General features: G+C 37.0%; 1 protein-coding gene across 1 annotated transcript; it reads right to left on the minus strand.

The window, feature by feature from the left end:
- Window positions 1-220: 220 nt before the first annotated feature.
- Window positions 221-24,094, minus strand: LOC149848994 (putative methyltransferase PMT7). Its single transcript, XM_090006453.1, has 5 exons — window positions 23,940-24,094; window positions 18,666-18,970; window positions 4,524-4,770; window positions 4,300-4,438; window positions 221-495 (listed from the first exon to the last, which is right to left on the minus strand). The coding sequence occupies exons 1-5, from the start codon at window positions 24,092-24,094 to the stop codon at window positions 337-339; spliced, it is 1,005 nt and encodes a 334-aa protein (XP_089862579.1). The 3' UTR covers window positions 221-336.
- Between the last annotated feature and the right edge of the window lie 549 nt (window positions 24,095-24,643).

The following is a 24,643-nucleotide window of genomic DNA, read 5'->3' on the forward strand; positions in this document are numbered from 1 at the left end:
CAGGACATGTAAACTAGAGTGTTGGTTTCTCCCCATTATCAAGAAAAAAAAAGTGTCACCTATTATTGAGTACTCTTGTTCAAATGGCAGAAGCTGCACAGCAGGATCCAAATTTTTCTTGGCAATTCTATGAATATCTTCCAACCAGCAAATAGTTACTCTAGTAATAATAGTACATTGCATGCTACATAGAATATCAGAGGAAAACACAAATCAGCACTTTTAGTAACTGATTGTTGATCATAAAAGAAAGTTGAGCTCATCTAATGAAATTACAACAAAATGCATTCAAAGAATCGGGACCGCCTTCAGCCAATAGCTAAAAAGCTATACATACTAAGAAATTGCCCAAAATTTCTTTCTACATATCAATACATTTTCTTTATTGCCACTTTCATCCGAAAGAACATGTGATTCAGCATCCCACAGGAATTTAGGAGCTTGATCTTTGACTCTTGACACAATGACTGCCTCATCTCTGATAATAATGATACCCTGCAAAAGGAGATGATCTTATAAAACAGCTACCCTATGGTCCAATTCCAGGAAATAGGGTAAATCTCTTAAATGATGCAGAAGAGTTGTGAAATCTTACATACCCATTGAGAGTGCGAAAATGTCAGGAAATATACCAAATACAACAATTATTTATACAAGAGAAATACATTCTCTCAACTATGTTATAAAGACATGGATAAGGGTACATAAATGCATGGTTACATGTATACATGTGGAAAAAATAGGCTAGTTGTATTAGTACCATACATTAGTAGAAACCCTTGTTTTTTATTCTTGAATTTCAAGCCCTATAGGAAGGAGGGCTCTCAAATCTTGCCTTGTGCCACCGAATTCTTCAAAGCCCGCTTCTCTTATGTGGTGGGTGCGGATTATGACATCTCTAACATGGCTCTCAAATCCATAAGCGAAGAGGAAAGGAGGAGCATCACTAGCGCTTTCACCGTGGACGAGATCAAGAATGCTATTTGGTCTCTTCCAAATGGCAAGAGCCTGGGTATTGATGGGTTCCCTATAGAGTTTTTAAAGCTCACTTGGGAGTGTGTCAAGGCTGATCTACTTTAATTGATGATGGAGTTTCATTCAAATGCCAAGATACCAGGGGTTATGGGCAAGTTGACACTTGTCCTCGTCCCTAAGGACCCGCAAGCCCAAAACATTGAAAGATTTAGACCATCTCTTTGGTGGGCACCGTCTTCAAAATCATATCAAAGATTTTGGCAATGAGAATCAAGGGAGTTATTGGACACCTCATCTCAAAATGGCAAAGCGCATTCATTCATGGTCGCCGCCTCCATGATGCGTGTGTTACTGCACATGAGACGCTCCACTCCATCAAGCTCCAAGGTAAGAAATCTTTTGTCTTAAAAATAGACCCTAAAAAAGCCTTTAATTCTTTAGATTGAAGATTTTTGTTGTGTTGTATGCAAAAGATGAGGTTTGGTGAGAAGTGGAAGCATTGGATTGAAGGGTTTCTTTCTGCAACCTCGATTGTGGTCTCCCTTAATGAGGAGAATGGTGACTTCTTTATGCCAAAAAGAGGGTTGAGGCAAGGCAACCCGTTATCACTTCTTCTTTTCATCATGGCTATGGAAGCGCTATCGATGATGATCTCACATGCCGAGGAGGCAGGTGTGTTCAAGGGATGCAAAGTATCAGACTCAATTACAAATTCCCACCCTTTTGCGGATGACTTGATTTTTGGGAAGGCTTCGGAGAATAACATGTGGACCCGATGGGTGTTGCTTAAATGTTTTTCGAAAATTTGTATAATGTAGCTAGAGCCAAATAGTGATTTTTGGTTGAGTTTAGAAGAGGTATGGGACATTGTACTAAGAAGAGAGCCATCAGATATGGTCTTTTGCGAATGGACAACACTTATGGCATCATTATTGGAGGGTTACTCTTCCGGAGAATTAGATAGTTTTCCTGATTCTCAATGGGAAGATGAGGTTTGTTGGCCACTAGCTAAGGAAGGTGACTTTAAAGTGTCTACCATGTACCGTTTCCTTGGCATGCCCCCCCCCTACATGGCTACTGAAGAAATCTTTGTGGATGGTGGGCTCCCACTTAGAGGGTCTCTCATGGGTTGGATGATTCTTTGTGAGGCAGTTAATACGAAACTTAGACTCAAGCGTCGGGGGTGTCACCTTGCTAGCCAATGCTCGCTTTGTTATTGTGAGGAGGAGTCCACTTCTCGGCTCTTTTGGAATTGTATCTTCATCTGCACCTTAATGCACCGAGCGTGGAATGACCATTTCATGAATTGGGACAACATCGCTTTCCTAAGAGAGGTCTTGATTGCATCCCGCATGAACTCAAAAGGCTCTCGCTGGAAATTTGTATGGCGTGTATGGTTCTTAACAGCTTGGAGACTTATTTGGCTCGAAAGAAATCAACGCATCTTCAAGGGGTAAGGCTCCTGATCTGGAAGGCATTTTGTACCAGCTGAAGTGGGAAGTCAAGGAACGGGTGCATCGCAAATGGCCGGACTGCTAACTGATTGGTTAGGGAATAACAGGGCTGCGACATGAGCACCATGCTCGGTCACATTCGGTTCTGCACATTTCCTCTCTTTGCTGCTGATTTTGGATTGGTCATGTTCTAACTTTGTGTATTGGGAATGAATTTGGCTATTCGGTTTGAATGGGGGTGTGATACCTCATCACACGCCACCTAACTAGATTGATCTGTTACATTGTGCCTATTTCTAATAATTTTATTATCTTTTCTCTAAAAAAAAAAGCCCTACACATATAACCTAAATGGTTTATATGGTAAAAAACATGTTACAGATTGTCAACTTATATTTTGCAAGCAACTCCAACTCCTCCTTTTTTCGATCGGAGATGTTTGAAAAGTGTCCTACCCATCCTTCCTTTTAAAAGTTTCTCTATATTTTGCTCTGATGTCATTATATTGAAAAATGCATCGTGAATATATCTATAAATTATACTGAACATCAACTATTGTATGACAACGCTTTCTAGATAGTCACACTTGCACTACTATTTATTTGTCTACTGACTTGGACTACTGTGAAGCCTATGGCCTATAGCAAATACTAACAAGTTGACCATCATTTACTGCCCTTGACATTTTTTGGAACTCGTTGTAGGACTCTCCTGAATAGGACTACCAACAGTATTTTCTGATAACTTATAACATATGTAATTACCACTGAAAATACAATTTATTGTGTTTATATGTTTTGCAACTTTGTAAAACTAGGTTTGGTGCTAGTCAAAACAAAGTACTGCTATGAAATTATGAAATATACTGGTGGCACTAAAAGTTTGTGAACTTGTCAACATCTGAAATCTGGTGTTCAACATCATAATTATTTTAGTATCAAACTATGGTTTCCCATGCAATTAACCAATGAAAATGTGCAGATTCTTTTGAAATCCTCAGCCATCATTTCCCAGGCTCCTCCAAAACAGACCTCTTTCTCCATTGTCCACTTTCTAATGTTGCCATAATGGGTTTCAACCAGAGTTACCGGAAACGCCTAGGTAACTGGGGAAGCGCGCTTCCCCGAAGCACATTTTTTGGGGGAAGCGCGCTTCCCCCATTTTTTTCATTTTTTTTTTTGTATTTTTATTTTTGTTTTTTTTCTCTTTTTTCGCTTCCCCCTCGCTTCCTAGGTCGCTTCCGGTTCACTTCCAAGACGCTTCCTGATTCGCTCCTAAGTTGTCTCAGCTTCCGCTTCCGGTATCGCTTCCCGCTTCCTCGACTGGCAACCATGGTTTCAACTCTTTCAGTGACCTGTTGTGTTAGTCTTCATGGCTGACTAGGAGCGGGGGTGGCAGATTAAAATTCCTTTTTTTTTTTCCTCCCATGGGTAGTAAGGAAGGTTGGTTTCTCCTCCCCCTCCCCTCCATGCTATGACTGTAACTTTTTATCTAGTATACCTAACATAGTAAGATTTTAGGTATTTGCTGCCAATTTAATGTTTGCACTCAAACACGACAAAATAGCATATTTTCATTTGGATTTTGACTTTCTGAGGCAGAAATTGAAGAATAGTTTTACAATGTTTTTTTACCAAGTGAAGTAAAATTTCACAAAACATGCATTGGCATAAAGAATACAAACAAATAACATGGCACATGAGAAACCATGGAGTTCTTTCAACTTGAAGAATATAAGAACTAAGCAGCTTTCTCAAGGCATTGCATAAAAAGAAATGAAATGTTGAATAAAGTGGACATCGTAAAATGGACTATCTGCAGAATCAAAGAAGCACCATAAGAGGGTCATGCAAAAAGTGTCGCACGGTACCTGAGGCCGGATGATCCTATCCATTTCTAGCATAATATCTTCCATTAAACAACCTTCACCTCGGTTCTTATAGTGTGAAAAAAGGTGAGAAGCATGTAACAGATCATACGTTCTTGGGTATGTGGAGAAAGGCACACACCTGAGGTACCAACAAGTTGGAGATGGACCATAAAAAATATGCACAAAAGGAAAAGAAAAAAACCTAATGATGCAGGTATTCTCACCAATCATGGAAAGCACCAATCAGCCCACGGTCATATATTGCAGCTAGTGTGTTCTTCATAGTCACAGGAACTAAATTCATAACCCACAGAGGCAATTTACTTAAAGCAACTGCAAACCCACCACAGTAAGCATTCATATCCATGACATTCTGAATTTCTGTATAGTTGGTTCCCATCAGCTGCTCATATTGAATCACTTGCTCTTGCCAAAATATGGTATTCAATCTAAACATGTCTGGACTAATGCCTGTAGAAGGCAACAGATCAGAATAATCAAGGAAAAAAAAAACTATCCACAGGAAAAGGAGACTATGGTTTGTGTTCTTTGGTTTTACAAACATGATAAACTAAAAATATCCTCTAGTTATGGTTCATTTGCAATGCATGCAAATTACCATCTGTATGAAAGTAAACTATATATGCGGCACATAAATTTCCACATCTTTCCCTTGAGAAGTTTTCATGATTGTTTCTAGCTATCGCCATTGTTCCACATTGACCAAATTGGACAAATGTTAAACTAAGCTGGTGATGTGCAACTATGTCCATCTTTAGGTAAGACTTATCAGAACTGCTTTGGTCAATAAGTCATGTCACCAGCCAAACAGGTCTCTGATTCAACATATACCAGGGGACATCATCCAGCATGATTAACAAAAGGGGGGGAAAAGAAAAAAAAGGAAGGTAGCTCAAAACTAACACCTAAACCCTTTGATTTAACAGAAAGCCCCAAAGTAGGTAAGAAATCACAAGGATTAGAAACTGAAAGTAAATGAAACGTCATCTAGAATACTTCCCTGCAGCTAGGCCTGGTAAACGAGCCTAACAAACCGAACAGGGCATGTTCGGGCTTGGCTCATTTATCAATGGATTGAGCTCGTGGCTCGGCTTGTATTTGTGTTTAGCCGAGATGAGCTCGAGCTCAGCTCATCCCTGAATGAGACGAGCTGAACATGAGCTAGCTCGTTTTGAAACATTTCATGTTATTTATGCATGGAATATATATATATATATATATATATACATATAATGCACTTAAAATATTATAATTTTTATATATTATGCTTAATCGTTCATATTTTATGTATATATTTTTCATTCATCCTTCTCTTTTTATATACATTTTATGCATTTTTATTTTTATATATTACACTTACAATATATATTATATATTAAAAATATATATTTTATCTATATGAGCTCTCCCAAGCCGAACACCCTATGATGGGGTCGACTTGTTTCATCTTAATGAGCTACTCTTGGCTTAGCTCACCAACTATATGAACAGATCACAAACAAGTTCATGACGAGCCGAACCGAGCCGAGTCATGAGCTGCTCGGTTCGTTTACCAGCCCTACCTGTTGAAAAATATTTCACTCAATGGATAAGGCAACTGAGCTTGAATCAGGTGTGTTTAAAGGCACACATTACACACACTGTCTTTCAAGCGATAGTTGCCCCACTTAAGATCAAGTCCTTTGTGCAATGGGTATTCGTGCAATTTTGCTCACAGGATACAGCTGAGCTTTTGCCTTCTCGCGAAGATCAACCCAAGCTCTGCACTGGGTGAGACCGATAAACTCGACATGAATCACCTTGAATAGCCTCTTGACTATGTATGGTTGACTTAATCTCTATTATAGGCTAGACCCTAAGCTCAACTTGTTAAAATGTATTGATTCATGTATATGTATATATTATATATTTTTGTAATTGTTTTATTATTGTAATAGTTTTTTGCCCATGTAGGGCATTTTGGTTATTTGCACTTATGTAATAGGTATTGCCCATTAGGGGCAGTTTTGTCTTTGTACATTTTTGTTGTCTTTTCCCTTTTTGTATGAGGGTATATTGGCCAAAGTCCAAAATAGTCATTGGGATCTCCCCAATGGCTATAAATAAAGCCGTTGGGAGCATCCCAATGGCTGTATGGCCTCTTGTAATGCCTATTTAAATGAGCTAAAACCCTCTCTTGTTTCTTAATGCTTTTCTAAGCATTCTCTCATAATAAAGATCATATTTTTAAGTGTTTTGTGTTCTTTTGTATGCCCATTAGTGGTTATTGTAATCTTTTGTATTTGCCATTGTTTGGCTTGTGTATTGTCCCTTTGTGGACTTGTGTTTGAGCATTCTCTTGTTGTCTATTGTATGCCCTTGGTGGCTCTTTTGTATTTCTCTTGTTTTCCTTACATGGTATCAAAGCCAAGAGAAAAATTCTTGGTATTTTGCTTATTTGGGTTTTGGGATTCCTTGGTTTAGATTCATGCTTCGTGAAGAAATCATGATCGATGTATGGCTTGGGATTCAAGGGAGTTCTTGACTCGGTATATAACTTAAATCTTTTAGTTATTTTTACTTGAGTTGTCTATCTCATGCTTTATGCATGAAAAAAACACTCATTTTCTTATATTTGAAAAATTATTTATTATTTCTTAAACTTTTTTGAAATTTCCTTTGTTTTATGATTGTTAATTAGTAAATGATTGGGTTTTTTTGAATTCCCTTGGGTATATGGGGTTATTTGTTAAAATATTTAAAATGATTTTTCAAATTTATTGTTAGATTTAAATTGCACTCATATTTATGCTAAAATGCTTTCACAGGGCTTATATTATTTTGTGAAATAATATTTATGCAAGTGTATGCTTTTATAAATCTTTTTAACATGTAAGTATGTGATTTATTGTTTTTTGAGTTTATGTGTTCTTGACACTTAGATACTTTATTTTAACACTTTGTGGTTATAAATATCAAAACATGTCCTTATGTATGACTTCAAACTTATTGTGTTTTTTATCCTTGTATTGACACTTGTTTTGGTTCTGACGGACACTTGATTGACCTCTGGTTCTATGAGTGAGTTGTATCACTCAATTGCTTATTTGGCCGTTGTTTATTAGATGCTTGTATCGATCTTCGTTAATGATGGTTCAATTGTTATTTGCTTGTGATTATTTTGGTCCTTATGAATTAAATCTCATAATATTGCAAAGTTTATTGCTTTTACCTTGATTTGAGTATTGTTTTCAAATCTCCTTGCTTATCAACATTAATTTGTTTCCATTAAAATATTATTTATTGCTTGTTTTCTTCACTCTCTCCTCTTATTTGAGTAATTTTTCCTTTGGTTAAGAGATTTTGTTTTATAAGTGTGGTGAGTTATGTGCACCCGTTGAAATTGATATTGTTGCTTACAATTTTACAATCATTTGTGAGGTGAGGGATGTGCACCTCTTGTAGTTGTAGCTGGTTGTTATTATCATTTTAGATAGCCGGTATTGCAGGTGCATGGTCAATGGTTTGGTTATTGCTAACATTTGTGTTTTATCTCTTATCCTACGCGTTGATATACTTAAATTTTGAAGATATTGAATTGGAGGTCAAAGAGGTGATTGATTGTAATGAGCAAACTATTGTTGAAATTTGCAAATATCATTTCTTTTGATATGATTTGTTGTATGTAGGATTTTTAAAATCTCTCCATGTACTTTATAATCTTTTTTGCTGCCCACATTTCCTTGTATGAAAAATGTTTATTCATTCATGCATCTTATGTGTATTTCATTGATAATAATATTTATACTTTTATGATTGTTGTTTGGCCCTTTGTACTTAAATCAATTTCGGGTTGTGTGAGTGAATCCTAATGGGTTGTGATTTATGAGATTGCTCTCATTCATTATTATGTGCATTAAATATGCTTTAATTGCATGTTGGATATATATGTTGAGGATATTTAGATTTGTTCCATGTTGGTTATCTTGCATTTTTGTATGAATTTAATTAATTTCTCATTTATTGTAAACTCCCTTGAGTTCTTACATTTAATATACATGTTTTCGGTTTTTTTATGAGATGTATCTTTATTTGAAAGTTTACATAAGCCTTTGAGACATTATTGCAAAATTGTTTATTTTATGTCTAACATGTGTGTGTCTTTTAGACTTTAAGGATAAGAATTTTTAATATGTTTAGAATTTATATTTCCTTGAAAATATGTTGTTTTTATATGATTGTCTAAACAAGAAATTCTTAAAAAATGGTTTTGAAGTATATTCCTTGTGTTTATCTTAACGACTATTGTACCTTGCTTGAATTGTTGCTAATGTTTCTAGCTTAAGGTGAACATCTTACTCGCTTTTAAAAATGGTTTAGTTTATAGTGTTTTTATGTTTTGTTGGGGAACTTAACCATCCTCTCTTCATATATATATATATATTAATCTGTGTTATTCTTGTTCAAAATATATATTTGTTTTGAAACTATATACATATATCTTATAACTATTGGGTTAAAATGTTTTCTTTTATGATATCTTCCTTTGTATAGTTGGAACCTTTGTTTTGTTCTCTCTGCAAGTTCTTAAAGATGATATGGGTCGAGAAAGAAATTTTATTTTTTATGCATTATGAAGATGGAGATAGCCGATAAGAGCATTTGGTGAAGATTATCAATGAAGACTTGGATTCTTCCCTTTGTTTCTTTTTGTATTTTCAAACTTTCGATAATCACACTGTAAGTTTGAAGGGTAAAGTTAAAATGTATTAATTCATATATATATATATATATATATATATATATATATATGAGTGTATATATTCATATAGGAGTATATATGTATATATTAACTATTTTATTATTGTATAGGTTTTGTCCATGTAGGGGCATTTTGGTTATTTGCACTTATGTAATAGGTACCCCTCATTAGGGGCAGTTTTGTCCTTGTACATTTTTTATATTTTTTTTGTCTTTTCTCTTTTTTGTATGAGGTATATTGGACAGTCCAATATAATCGTTGGGATCTCCTCAACGGCTATATGGCCTCTTGTAATGCCTATTTAAATGGGTTAATTGGGATCTCCTCAACAGCTATATGGCCTCTTGTAATGCCTTCTCTTGTTTCTTAATGCTTTTCAAAGCATTCTCTCATAATAAAAATCATATTTTTATGTGTTTTGTGTTCTTTTGTATGCCCACCAGTGGCTATTGTAATCTTTTGTATTTTCCACTGTTTGGCTTGTGTATTATCCATTTGTGAACTTGTGTTTGAGCATTCTCTTGTTGTCTATTGTATGCCCTTGGTGGCTCTTTTGTATTTCTCTTGTTTTCCTTACACAACTTAGGCACTGGCCCTAGGCTAAACTTAGGCAAAGCCTTGACTAAGTTAAGGTCTGAACTTACTAGAGTGAGAAATAGGAAAAGCACTAGAGAAAAAGAGAGCGTGAGTGAGCTATGGAACTCAAGAAAGAGAGAGAGAGAGAGAGAGAGAGAGAGAGAGAGAGAGAGAGAGGTGAGTAATGGAGAGAATGAGAGAAGGTTGGGGTATATATAGGCCCCAGACCAACGACCAGAAATAAAGAGCCTAGGTTGGCCAAACAACCAGCCTTAATGGCCCAAACGACTTGTCAAGGGAGGCACACTGGCTAAGCATGGTCAACAGACAGAAAGGTATAACCTTGGTCCAAAACGACCCTACCAAGGTCAAGAAGGTTCAAATCTTGGGTCGCGGTCAGCAGTCAATAGGGAGGAGTGCCTAATAGACAGTTTGACCATAAATGCCCCATGCAAAAGACGTTGGGCAGGTTCTGGTCAAAGTCAAAAGGGTTTCAACGGATAAGAAGACTGGGTCAAGGTACAAAAGAGTATGGTCAAGGCTCATAATGGGTAGGTTAAATACTTGGAGATAAAATCATCCCAAAATTCCAAAAAAGATTGGTCAAAGACCAAACCAAATTGAATTGAGTCGAGCTAAGCCAGACTAGACCGAAACCAAAACAAAAACCAAAACTCAAATCTAAGTCCAAGTCTAAAATCCAAAGTCCAAAATTCAAGGTCTAAAGTCCATAGTCCAAAGTCCAAGGTTCTTCAAGGTTCAAATTGATATGTCCCCAATGGGTCTTTCCCATAAAGGCAACACCTCACTTAATAAAGCCAAGTGAAGCTCTCACACTCCTTAATGTGGGACTAAACTTGTAGGAATAAATGAACACCCACTAACTTAGGTAAATGTAGGAAGATGAGTAAGCAAACCTAAATAGTTTTGAGCCAAAATCCCAACACTATTTGCAACTAAAACATTTGAATAAATTGAAGCTCTAGAATTAGTCAGTTTTTTTTACTCTAGAAACATGATCATGTACATAAAACATGCCATCCTTTAATGGGTAACTTGAAGACAATATTTCAAGAACTCATAAATATGGTTCTTACACAACACATATATGTTAGATGCCTAAGTAGTCAAAAGTCCTAGGTGCTGCTTAGCTGCTATGCTCCTAAACGTCATCAAAGCATCCAAAAAATAAAAAATAAAAATACCAAAAGAAGAAGAACAAGAAGAAAGAGGACCAGATGGGAGAAAAAGAAGAGGAAGAACAAAAGGGTGGGGGAGAGTCGGGAGACAAATAAGATGAAGATGGATGGGATTGACCAAGTACTCTCTAGAGAGAGGGAGGAAGAGTACTTGGACTATCCTGTTCCTCTTCTTCTTGCGCTAGCTCGGAGAGAGAGAGAGAGAGAGAGAGAGTCTACTACTTTTTCTTTAGAAAAATAAAAAATTTTGAGTCCTGGTTGCCTAGTTAACAGCTTGCCTAGTCAACAAATAGAAGACCTAAGGCAACTAGTCGGTCGACTAGTAACTGGCCAGTGCTGGGACTAAGACAGTCAGCCAGGATCTAGGACAACTAGGCAAGCTTGCCTAGTCACTGGTTAGGGTTCTTTTGAACCCTAACATTTGGAAATGGGAGGGGGGAAGCCGAAGCCGCCGGGCTTCCTTCCTTTTTGGAAGGTCACCCTCCTACAAAGAGGGAACCCCCGAACCTCTTTCTCTCTCAATCCCACTCTCTCTTTCATTCTCTCTCTCTCCCTCTCTTCTCTCTCTAACCCTCGGATTCCCCTCCCCCGAGCTCGGGCCTGCTGTTTGAAGCCGTGTCAGGAGACGCAACCGACCTCTCCGATGGTGGTGCTGTCCAGGCCGACCGACCCCTCCAGTGGATGCCACAACACCCTCGCCGGAAAATGGTAGGGTTCCTGTAAAATTTTTGTTCAGGTCGAGCATAGATCGGGTGGGATGTGGGTTGTCCGAAACCCAGACTGTCGAGTTGTAAATGGGGAAAAATCTCCTGTTGGGGGTTGTCTGTCAACCCCAAACCGGAAACTCCAAATCAACGATTTGGGGTTTCGGATGCTTCTTTTCTTTTTTTTGAATCATGATCTAATTCCTGTGTATGTCTCTTTGGGATTTCATGATTTAATTTGACCTAATGAAATTTGTGATTGAGTTGTATACACGTTCATCTGAATTTTTTGGTTTATGTATATATATATCTGTAAATATATATACATTCATGTAAATGTTATGACTTAGCATCGTGTATAATCTTTGGGACTGCATGACTTGGCTGGGACTATATTCTCTTGAATTTAGTATTTATTTTGTGCAAATCTTTTGGATTGATTATGAAATTGTTTTTACCCAACTCGTGAGAGGCTGATCTAACTCGTGAGAGGATGATCTATGATTTACCTGCGGTTTTGGGTTGTAGAGACTGGGTGCCCACTAAAGAACTAAAACGGTAGATTGTGTACCTTGTGTATTGAAGTGGTGGTTAGTCGCATATTAAGCTCCTGCGCTGTGGTGTTTTATGTTTTGGGAAAATTTGTTGTAACAGAGTTGAGGCATTATAGTAGACTGACACAGAGTCTGTGCACATATGGCCATGCTTGAGGGTTGTAAAGGTCTGGACTTTTGTTTTGCATATGCTTAATCAATGTGAATGCATGTTTAACTCCTATGTTTTTAGTTGAATTACTTATGATAAACCAAGGTGCTGCCAATATTTGAGTCTTGTATCTGTTTAGTGATAACGATTGTTACCTAATTAATCAAAGTTGGTTGTATGTATTCCAGAGGGTGCAAAGACTAATCAGCTGTCTGTTATAATGGTCTCCCATGTTATATGAAGCTGCATGATTAATCAACGGCTAGATGCCTAGTTAGCTGCATTATATGATCATATTCGTTTCATATGAAACAACATATTAAACTGTTGCTCCATGTCGATTTAGTTGCATATTAGGTTGAGATTCAATTTAGTATTTAATTTCGTATTCACTTTATGTTAAAAGCTTAGTTAGTTGCATATTAAACTGCATAGTAACTTGTAAATTTAAATAGATGATTAGTTGCATATTAGGCTGCATGTAAATTTGGTGTTCACTCCATAGTAACTAGCAATTTAAATTGATGTTTAGCTGCATATTAAACTGCCTAATTTATATGGGTCAACTACATATTCCTTCAAAGGGTTCCAATGATTCTTTATGTGTACATCATCTAGAAGATTCAAATGGCCATTAAGATGGTTATTTTCCAATGTTCATAGACTTGTCAAATTGTATATTTGCCGAAGTACTATTGCCTAACACTACATACTTGCTGAAAGTATCAAGTGCCAAATAAGCTGTATATCTTGTGGAATGTTCGAATGAGAGGATGTTGGGAGAAATACATATATTACCAAATCTTTAGGACTATACTGCACGTTCAATAAAGTACACCAACTGTGTTTTTGCTTGTTGTCAGAGCTTTTATTACATGCCACCCTTCATAATACCTGGAGGAGTTGTAGCAATTTGCTATTAAGGAATAAATAAATGATAATAAGAATGATAAATGAGGTTTTGATAACCGAACATATGGGTCGGGTTGTTGTGGACATATGGAGGTCTAGCTAGGGTATTGAGGGTCTTGAATAGGCCGTCGAAGTTATGATGTGAACCCACATGAAAATGAAAGTAAAATATTGTTGCTTGATTGGTTTAAAGGCACCAGAGCGCGTCGAGTGGGTTATGCAATCAATACGACAAAGGATGGGAACTGTCTATACACCTTGGTAAAATGATTAAGGTTGGGAATTCTACTGTTAGGATAGTAGAAGGAAGTTGGGGGAATGCCCTGTACTTCGGGAAATAAATTAAATGAAAAGCTTAACCCACTCAGTTTCGGGCTTACCTTGGAGAGGGTAGGTGGTACAAAACTCCGGGGACGTGTTTATCTGTTCGAGCTAAAGTGACTCGTTGGTCCCCAGTCCTCGGAGTTGGGGGACCCAGACTACCAATTGGTCCTAGGTGGTAGTTTTAATGTACTTCTGCAGAAGTTAGGGATGCATCCTGGTTTGGTTTTGGCCTTTGGGAGTTTCTCTCGGTCACTGGCCGCTCCCTTGGGATTTCAGTCACAGTCAGAAGGTTCGGGTTAATAAAACAACCTTGAATAATATACCCCCAAACGTTCTCTTCTGTGATGGTTGCCTTGGCCCGTGTGTACCCGCGGGATAAGAAAAGATAAACATTAACTAGAACAGTTAGGTATCACGGTGTTGGAGTCATTAAAGAGACAACTGTTTACTTTTTCATTATGCTGTATATTCGGTGCTTATGATAAACAACATCCTAAACTGTGCATATATTAGTTAATTGAATTCATATTATGGATGTTATATAGATGTTATTCAGGTTAGCGTAAGTTCTGTTTTAATTGCTTAATACCTTGCTTAATTGTTGTAGTTGCATAAAATGCTTCTTGTGCTTAAGTATAATTGTTACATAATCTACCTTTCTATTCAGATATATGTCTATGATTGCTATTGCATCGAATTCCTTATGTGGTTATGTCTAGACTGTAATTCAAACACGACACCCGCATCACACTTGACACATGATCTACTTGCAAGAATAATTACAGTTTTCCTACTTAGACGTGGTAGTCTAATTCCTATAATTTCTATTATTTTCAGGAGAAGAGTAGTTCTATGAGCGAGGCGGGATGATGCGCTGACCGAGACTTGATCCATTTGTTCCCTGGCGGTTCTGCTTACTTTCAGATTGAGATTTTTGTTTTGAGACTAAATGTGAAAACTCTGATGTTGGATTTTATTATTATTGAAGTGGAAATAAATGGTGTGGTTTGCTTTTACCTTCCTGTATCGTTCTGAAATGCTTAACCCGAGAATTTTTAGTTGTTTCCGCTTGAAAAAAAAAAAATCCCTACAAATTTGGGTTAAATTTCGGGGCGTTACATGGACTATCCTGTTCCTCTTCTTCTTGCGCTAGCTCGGAGAGAGAGAGAGAGAGAGAGAGAGAGAGAGAGAGAGTCTACTACTTTTTCTTTAGAAAAATAAAAAATTTTGAGTCCTGGTTGCCTAGTTAACAGCTTGCCTAGTCAACAAATAGAAGACCTAAGGCAACTAGTCGGTCGACTAGTAACTGGCCAGTGCTGGGACTAAGACAGTCAGCCAGGATCTAGGACAACTAGGCAACTAGTTGAATGATTAGTAGTGCATTTGACCACTAGGCAGATGCATTGCTGATTTGTACCCTCCCAATATCCCTCTTGCCACTACTAGTATTCTATTAAATATTCTTTCCTACAGTTGGTTAATTTTGATTTTACTTTCTATTTTCTTCATTTAGGCCCTGTTCAGAAATAACATTTGAACTGAAAAACATTTATGCATTTCAAATTTTTATTTTTTGCATGGTACATCAAGCATGTTATTTGCTACTGAAGGCATAACAGCTGCATCTTGTAGATACTCTTGGATAGAACTAATCCATGGGCACAAATAGTTCATAGGCAAAAATTGAGTCATTTGGGTCCTGAGTGAATAATTGAATGGACAATTCAATCAATCATTCTTGGCCGAAAGAGAGTATATTTATTGGGTGAGAAAACAGGGAAATCCCACATTACCCACTGTCTGACAAGTTGCATTATATGTCAACCCATGCACGTGTATAAGACGGACTCTCCAGGTAGACAGAAAAAGGCAATAAGACTATCTAGCCTACACCAAAGGATGAATTTGGTTGGACACTCCAGGCAGAAGCAAAAGAGCAATAATTTGTTAAAGTATATATATATATATATATATGACTTTTGTAATGTCCACTAGGGGCAAATTCATCTTTTCACTTGTAAATACGCATGTCCATTAGGAACTTCCTTTTTTGTATTTTTATTATTTTTGTTTTTATATTTTTTATTTTCTTTTTGTTGGAATAGGGTCGTTGGGGACCCTCTCCAACGGTCACAAATGTGACCGTTGGAGGGGCTCCCAATGACTCTACGGGAGCCCCTATTTGCTCCCTCTTGTTGTATAAATAGGGGGTCTTGCCCCACTATAACGTAAGGCTTTTGAGAGCCCTTTTCAATAAGAAGTTCATTTATATTTTTAAGTCCTCTCTCATATTGTGTGTTTGTCACTTGCCACTTTGTGGCCTATTGTATCTTGCCCATTAGTGGCCTCGTACTTGTATGCTTGTGCATCTCTTATAGTCATTTTTTACATTGTTCTTTGCCTAGTGTTTCATTACATAATTCTCTCCAACTTGCTGAAAAGGATGAATCATTATCTACTTGTTAGACAAATCTAGACAATCAAGTTGAAAAAGAAATGGCATGCAATTTATTTGCCTAGTTGATAATTCCTTGGCTCAAAAAATTTAGAGAGTGAGCAGCAAAATGAGTTGTACTTGACAAAAGGTGACACAGAAGCAAAACAAATCTGGTTGCAAGATAGAATGGATAAAATAAACAAACGAGCTGAGCTTGACTGGGCTAATGAGTTTGTCAGGCTTGATTAAGCCAATTTAAGCTTGGTTTCCGACACGGATTGGTTTTCTTTCTTGCAGTCAGCAAGTTGCTTCTTTAGATGAATGGTGTCGGACTGAGAGTGATGTACATGGGAATTTTTTAGGTTGTTCCATACTTCTTGGGTTGTACTTGAGTCAATTACTTGTGCTAGGATCAGCCTGATCAGTATTATAAATTTATAATGGATTAAAGTTTGCTGCAATCATTTGTATGTATGACTTAGCAAATTCCATTTTTTTATATTTTTTTTTCTTGGTCTAAATGACCCCATGGATGTGATTTACATGCTTTTAGTGGCAACCGGCTTTTGAATTGCCAGAATCCGACTTGTATACGGTTTTTCCAGTGATGCAAAATTTGATGGTTGTAAATGCATCAATTTTTTCTGACTCAGAAAAAACATGACCTAAGGGTCGTTTCCCACTAAATCAAGCATGCTGAACACATCTACGAAGTTAGATTGAGTTAAAACAACTTGCATCATGGTGATTTCAACTAGATTGTACCTACAATCAACTGAATTAAATAGATGTCCTATATATAACTGTCACCAGTATCGGCAATATTTTGAAAATAGAGCAAGAAATACTGATATTTTAAGGTAGTCGATATTAAAGGAAATATCTTGTGATATTTTCAAAATGTTGCCAGAAGACAAATTATTGCGATAATATCACAATATTTTTAAAAAAAAACTCTTTTTTTATATTTCAAGTTTGTGTTTCCTTTTTTTTGTTTTTTTATATTTTTGGAAGAAAAATAATGCATAACTTATTATTCTCTTATCTTTTTGGTTATTATTTATATTTTTTAATTTTTTAAACTCCTGAGATTTTTCTGAGTTTTTTCAACTTTTGAAAATCTCTCCAAGAAATACCCTTGCCAAGATAATACCTTGAACAATATAGGTGACTATGATACATATTAAGTGCACATTAAACCTCAAAAACAATGGAGATGTCAAAGAGAATTAGATATGTGAGTGAAGAATGCCATGCTAGGATCGCACATCCATCAGCCCCTGTAGAGTTTTTAATGTATGGTGAGGGGAAGCCACCTACACAAATAGCTTAAATCTGACCTGGCAAAAGAGATTGGACCTGCATCGCAGGTTTAGGCCAATATCCTGTGCGCTTCAATTTTAAAAAGTCAATTAAGACTTCACTTCTTTGTATACAAGAGATCAGGCAACTAACATTTTCTAGGGCTGGTAAACGAGCCGATCGGCTCATGCTCATATTTAGCTGAGCCGAACTGAAGCTAGAGCTAGAGCTCATCCGTGAATGAGACGAGGCAAACACAACCTGGTTCATGTAAAAAATTCCACATTATTTATACATGGAATATATATATATATTTTATATACTACACTTAATAATTCGTGTTATATATATATATATATATATATATATATATATATATATATTAATATATATATTCTATGCTTCTCTTTACATATTACACTTACATATATATTATGCATAAAAATATATATTTATCTATACAAGCTCACCTGAGCCAAGCCAAGCCAAGCCAAACACCCTTTGTTCGAGCTCGACTTGTTTAAGCTAAATGAGCTGCTCGTGGCTCAGCTCATCAACTATGCAAACCGATCATGAATACATATGTGACGAGCCAAACTGAGCCGAGTCATGAGCTGCTCGGTTCGCTTACCAGCCCTAGCCATTTTCTTGTGAATAATTCATTTAAAGGATTTCCTTCAGCTACTAATGCAATAGGTAAATAACAAATGAATATAAAGAAACAAACGATGATAAAAGAGACTTTGATCATGCCACAGAAAAATGTGGGTTTCATCAACATATCCAACAAAATATGACACCAACAGATAAACAACTACTAAGAAAATATAAACACCATATCCGCTTGTTTCAAACAAGGCGCAAAAGAAAGCCCAATTTATGGCCTCAACTTTTGCCTTTTATCTTTTTCTATTTCAGATCCTAGTGATGTATAAGCTATGTAACATGGGTACTCTACACCTCCAAAGCACCCATGTCAACATGGTGCAACATGGGTGTGGGTGCAGCACCAGACACAGCTGAGTATAGATCAACAAGTGTTGGATGCAGTCAACCCTGCACCAACCATTTTGGTCCAATTTTGGACTTGGTCAACTTTGACCAAGTCCAAAATCGTCTAGGTTTTAAAAACTTATAATTGTAGAATTGTAAATATATTTTATGGTACACACACACACACACACACACACATATATATATATATATATACCTTCACACCACCCGCACCCGCATCTGTACCTCCACCTATGTGACATAGCATATAGGCAACAAAGATTTTACACACAAGCATGCTTTTGTGAGTGCAGTGTTTGTTACCATATTAAGATTGTAACATAGAGCACATTGTTCTAGAGCATTGGCAATCTGGAACCGACTATCAAAAAACTATGCACTTAAACAATATTTCACATTGATGATTAGATGAATATAAATAAAATACAAACCTGTAGTTTCCAGACTCTTAGAATATACAGAAAGACGTTCTGGTCTTGAAGGGAGCTTCTTAATTTCTTCTTCTCTAGGACTAAGATTAACACAATTCTTTAGTGGTGTTTGCCATGATGGTTTCCTATCATTTCCTGAGACACATAAATTCAAAATTTTCTCCTTAGCATGCTCTAGACGACATGACTGATTTGCTTCCTTGATCCAAATAGCAGTTTGCACTTGTTGAGCTATGAGTTTCCAGCATAGTGTTGTTGTCAGATTGATCAGCCTCTCCCAGGTGATGATCCAATTCAAATCATAACTGGATCCAAAGTATATTTTGAGTTTTGTATCAACCATTCAGTTGAATCTCAATATCTGGATCCAATATTGGGTTACCCAACCCAAAACTATCCACAAAACTCATAAGTTTGACCCATATACATATGATAATCAACATAAATCCAAATCATCAAGTTGGACTTACCTTAATATCATGCAAACAATAGTCCATCATACATGTACATGAGTCCCAAATTATAATTGGTTCAGTTTCGATCCTGGTCTCATTGGTTCAACTGGTTTCAAACGAGTCCACTTGGTCCAATCTAGTTGACTAAATCCCATCCAGTTCACTTGAATCTCCAAGACTGGTGAGCTTGAATGCTAGTACTTGGATCCAATCTAGTTTGAATGGATCTAAACAAATTTAATAAGATCTATTCAGACATTTAGGTACAAATTTAGTTGGCCCAAAGTGCACTGAGTCAGTCCAAAGGCTTGACCCACTCTAGATGCATTTGATCTATATCAATGGGTATGATCCATTATGATATTTTGGTTCAATCAGATCCAGTCTTGTTTTACTGGATCCAAATAGATCTGATCCATTCTGATTTGGTCTATATAACCAATCTGAACATCATGCCTGCATCCATTAAGACAAGAACCACTTTTTTTTTTCTTCTTTTTCTTTTTCTTTTCCCTTTCTTCTCTCTTACTTGAAAAGGGGGGCTGGGGGCAAGAGTGGAGAAGGGGGAATGTCGTAGGAGCTGTGAACACCCCAAATTTTCCAAAAATCCCAAAAATGACCTTTTTGCCCCTGACCTCCGTCATCTGAGTAATCGGGTCAATTTTTAAAAAAAAACTCCATTCATCCCTCGGATTCGTTAGAATTCGGACCCAAAGTCTTAGCTCTGACCCAATTTTGATCCAAATCGGATCCGATCCCCTCTTCGAGAAAAAAATTTTTCTCAGAAAACTCTCTTTTGTAAATATTTTTGCAAAAATACAAGAAATCAGTTTTAAATCTTTATCTCTCGTAAATCTTTGGATTTTATCCTAAAAATACAAAAAAATAGAAGAATAACACAAAAAAAAAACCAAAACAAAATGGAAAAAGCTACGAGAAAATCAAATTTTTTTTTTTTTAAGGGGAGTCCCTCTTTGTAAAATCTTGAAAATTCAAGGAGGCTCCTCTGTAAAAACGGATTTTAGGGTTTTGAAAACCCTTCGTAAACGAGGAAGGGGCGAAAGAACGCCGCCCCCTCACTCTCGCCTCTCTCCCCTTCTCGTCTTCCCTTCCACGACACACTGGAACCCCCATGTGCTCTCCTCCATAAGCCCTCCATCACCAACGAATTCACCTCCGGCCGCCCATCTCCAACAAACCCTCCCGAACCTTCCCCTTTTCCTCTTTAAAAAGAGCGCGCATGGCTCCCAATCGGCATCCAGCTTCTACCCCTCCATCTTCTTCTTCTCGATCCTCCTCCCTCCGATCCGTCTTCTTCTTCTGCTCTATTGGTCTTCCCCATTGATTGAAAGAACTTCAATCACGAAGCATCAACTACGCGGTTGAACATTAAGTCCTCTTCTGCAAAACAAGGCTATGGTCGATCAATCCTTCAACAGTCCAGATTAATCCTGTAACGAAGAACCAAGGTGAGCTTCAATTTCAGCAGCGACAACAAAAGAATTGGATCCATCTTCATATTCCAGAGGGGACACCAACACTCGATCGAATAAACAGTAAGTCCCCTTTCTCTTCTTCCTTTCCCTTTGTTTTCATGATTGGTTTCTCTTTTTCTTTTTCTTTCTTGTTCTTATTTTGAAATACCCATGTAATACCGATTTGCTTGTGGCAAGATCGGTCTACATTTGTGTGAAATCAACGGAATACTCCATATTCCGACAAATTTTTTTTTCTTTCTTTTTCCTTTCCCTTCTTCTTGTGACTCGTTTTATTCTGTTTACGCCATTTTCTTTACTGTAATCATCACCATTTTCCCGTTCATCTACCTCTGCATCTTGTTTCAGTATCAAAATTCATCTGGCTTCTTCATATTTCTCATTACCCGTGGTTGTTTTATAAGTTTTCTGAAGTAATCACATTAGCATCGGCCCTTCTCATCCTTTTTTTTTTATATATACATCATTACGCTTTCATTTTCTTTTGCAGTCCCTGTAATCATTTTATTGAATTATTGAGTCTTGTCTTTTTTTTTCTTATCTTTTTTTATTATTATTACTATGACATTCGGCTCCCATTGCCTCATGTAGTTACTTCTGGGGAAATTAAATCTTCTGTTGGTAACGCGCATTGCAAAACCCATTATCATTTTGCAGAAATCTCTGTTAAGATTGATTTGCATCTACAGTAGCATTACACCTTAATAATCGATGATATCCCTCAATGATATCACCGGTTCATTTGGGCATAGCAAACCATCGTCATTTAGATTCGCAGTATTCTCCTTATTGTGGTTGGCTCTGAATATCACTCTCATGTTAAGCATTTTTCTGTGTTTCTTTTGTGTGTCATCTACATTCGTAAACATTGAACCCCTGGATTCAGCATTATTTTGCTTTTATCTGATATTTAGTTTACTTCATCTGCATTTGATATGTGTATTAGCATTCATAACTTGTAAATACCATCACATGTTAACAACGGTTTGTCACATTTTCCATATATATCTGTGCATATTTTCATCACATACTACCAGCATGCATACACACAGTAGGCATACCTATTGAGTCCATCACTCCCCACTAGCTCCCCATTTCCAACATTTAAACCCAGTGATTCTCACTCCACGTCAATTCCCCCAGACGTATGTCTCTGATAACTCAACCAAATAATTTCACATGTATGTCCACAACAATATATTTGTCAATCTCACAGTAGTCTTTGTTCATTCCATTAATCCCAACCCTTTTCAGAATTTTGAAAACAATGATATTGTTCATTCGTTGCTGAGAAAGATGTTAAGGTTTCTATATATGGAAGTATTGTTGAGGCTTGTAACTTAGAAGGTATGATTAAAAAGGCTAAAGGATAGTCTTCTGATGTCAAGGACAAGCATGCAAGGACCCAATGGCTGGTAGTGAACAGGAGACCTGCATGTCTACAAGTGATGATTCGGATATAACAAAACTTATCAGGGAGTCGGTGTACTAGGGTCATATGATATTGTCACGGTAATATTTGACTATAGGAAGGTCATAGAATTGCAGCATAATGCATCATTTCTGGCATCCTTAAAGAAAGGAATCAGACTCACTTTTGCATGGTTCTGTCATCCATGATGTTTTGATAGTTCAATATCAAATTCATGATTTGTTGTAAAATGTGCATTAAAATTGGGTGCTCTACAGAATCACAATCAGATTACATCTGCTACATCCAGTCATTTCCACACATCCTCATTTTACCTCCACCGTACTTACAATCACCATATAGTTGTATATTGATGCCTCCATTTGTATCAACCATTGTCCCTTGCTGTATCCACTTTGTAATGAAAGTTGTTTTTTTTTTTTTTTTTTTGCTTTTCAGCACAACAATTATTTTTCTCATAAATCCACACCATTTCATTATGCCCCACTAACATGCATAACATCATTGTTCCTCATTACTTCACTTCCCATCTTACACTTGTATTCCATAGGGTATAATCGTATACCACACATCCACTGTAGTCACATATATGTTGTTCTTTAAAGTGTGCTTTCGCGTGTTTTACCTTCATAACTATCTGCTGAAACTATACACACGCAGTGCTGCCACCACTCTACGAACACTCCCAGCTCATTCCTCTGTTGCATTGTTGTCACGGTCTCATATTGCACATTTCAGCTACATCTTTTTCTCCTTGTATATCACAATTACATATTCACCTACTTGTCACACAGCATCATTTCACATATCTTCAGCTATTTTTGTTTCCTACTACAGTCCTAGCGTACCTGCCATACCATCAGCACCTCATTCACTTGCTGTTGTCACTACTTCAGCAACTGCATTAGTACCCCATCACCACTGCATACATACTCGTTGCTTCACAGCCAGTTGCCATTGGGCATTGTTAAATATGAGCTCTATTATGTTATCTGCAGGTTTGGAAGTGGAATTTGATTACTATAGATGAATATCTAGTGGGTTAGTACTGGTTATCGAATACTAGTGCAGAATGTGACAATCAGTATGTAGTTAGTAGGTGTTAACAGAATGTGTTAGTGTCGTGTGAGGTGGTTGACCTGTGTAATATACTTATATATATATTGATGGTATGGCGTGTTAGTTTTTTTTTTGTAAATATGGGTAGCAAACAAATTGTATCTTCAGTGTGATAGGATGTAATGTATACAGTGCAATTGAAAGCTGGATATTAAACATTGGTGGGTAGGTATATTAGCAGTGTGATACATCATGAGTATGTGTTATAATGTAGGTGTTGGCCTTTGTCAGTATGTATTGTGTTAACACAGAATGCTGGTATCGTTAGTATCAAGGCAAAATGGTATGATGTCTGCAGTTAGGCTAGGAGTGGGTTTATGGTTAAGGCAATCAATGAAAATCACGATTAACAGCGAATATACACTAGCATTAGCGGTTAATGGTCTGTATTTCTAAAAGTTAAAAGAGGGGTTAATGTTGTATATTAGCAGTCAGTATATGTTAGCATATTATTAACAAAGTTAGAGTATGATTAGCAATGGGTGTGTTAGGTAGTGTGTCATAATCATTGTTTTACAACTAATTGTTTCTTACATTTGAGTTTTTATCATGTCTTTATTTGTTGTGAAGTAGTGATTCTCAAACGCCTTTTGCTCTCATTAATTGTTGCCCTTCACGGTAAGTGTTTTCTGTTCCTTAATGCTTTTCTTAATTTCTTTTCCACCAAGCACATAATAGCAGTTTCAACATTTTGTAATATATACCAGCATCAGTTTCAGCGTATGTTTTATTTATCTAGTATGCTCCAACACAGCCACATCACCTATATTACCAGCACAGCCCACCACACAAGCATCCACCCACCTTCACGGCAATCCAGCCACTCTGTAACATCATATTCACTGCTCCAGTCCATGCCTTCATAGCCCTGTGCAGCAGCCCAGCCATCAATTGGTTGTATCTCTTCTTCCCAGCCGCACCTGCCATCTTTAAATAGTCATACCTCCAGTTCCATTATCCTTCAAACAGCAACATCCATAAGCATAGTATATTGCTGCCCCTTGTCATTTTCCTCACCTTAATGCTAGTATTCATCCATTATAGCATTGTATCCCAGCCTATCACTGCATCTTTATCTTCCCTGTATTCCAACATTTTCATATGAACAACAATGAACTATACCCCATAAACTTCAACACATTGCCACCATACATCGTTTCCTGCTGTAAATACATGTATGGATGCTATGTGCACACCACTGCTGCATACCATCGTCGGCACTCAATCCCCCATTGCCTTCATTCACTGCTATCACAAATGTGACACATTTGGTACAGTTTCAAAAGCACCTCCAGTACCACTTATGCACATCTGTTGTATACCTTCAATACACAACATATATCAGCAACCTACATTAGTAATCAATTCCCCTTTAGCATACCTCTTGTGGCATTGCTTTCATATCCACATTGTTATATCTCAGTATATTCATGTATCATCTTACAAATTGCTTGTACAAATATAAATGGATCATGT

The sequence above is a fragment of the Nuphar pumila genome, chromosome 1 (assembly GCF_984573655.1).
Source record: "Nuphar pumila chromosome 1, dmNupPumi1.hap1.1, whole genome shotgun sequence".
Lineage (NCBI taxonomy): Eukaryota > Viridiplantae > Streptophyta > Magnoliopsida > Nymphaeales > Nymphaeaceae > Nuphar > Nuphar pumila.

Coding starts and splice junctions, on each gene's coding strand:
- LOC149848994 (XM_090006453.1), bottom strand. CDS start 24,094: ATGGCAGGTGCGGCTGGGAAGAAGAGATACAACCAATTGATGGCTGGG. Junction 18,971..23,939: donor TTGTGTGGTGGGCTGTGCTG/GTAATATAGGTG, acceptor CTTTGGATCCAG/TTATGATTTGAATTGGATCA. Junction 496..4,299: donor ATAGGATCATCCGGCCTCAG/GTACCGTGCGAC, acceptor CTCCTTTTGCAG/GGTATCATTATTATCAGAGA.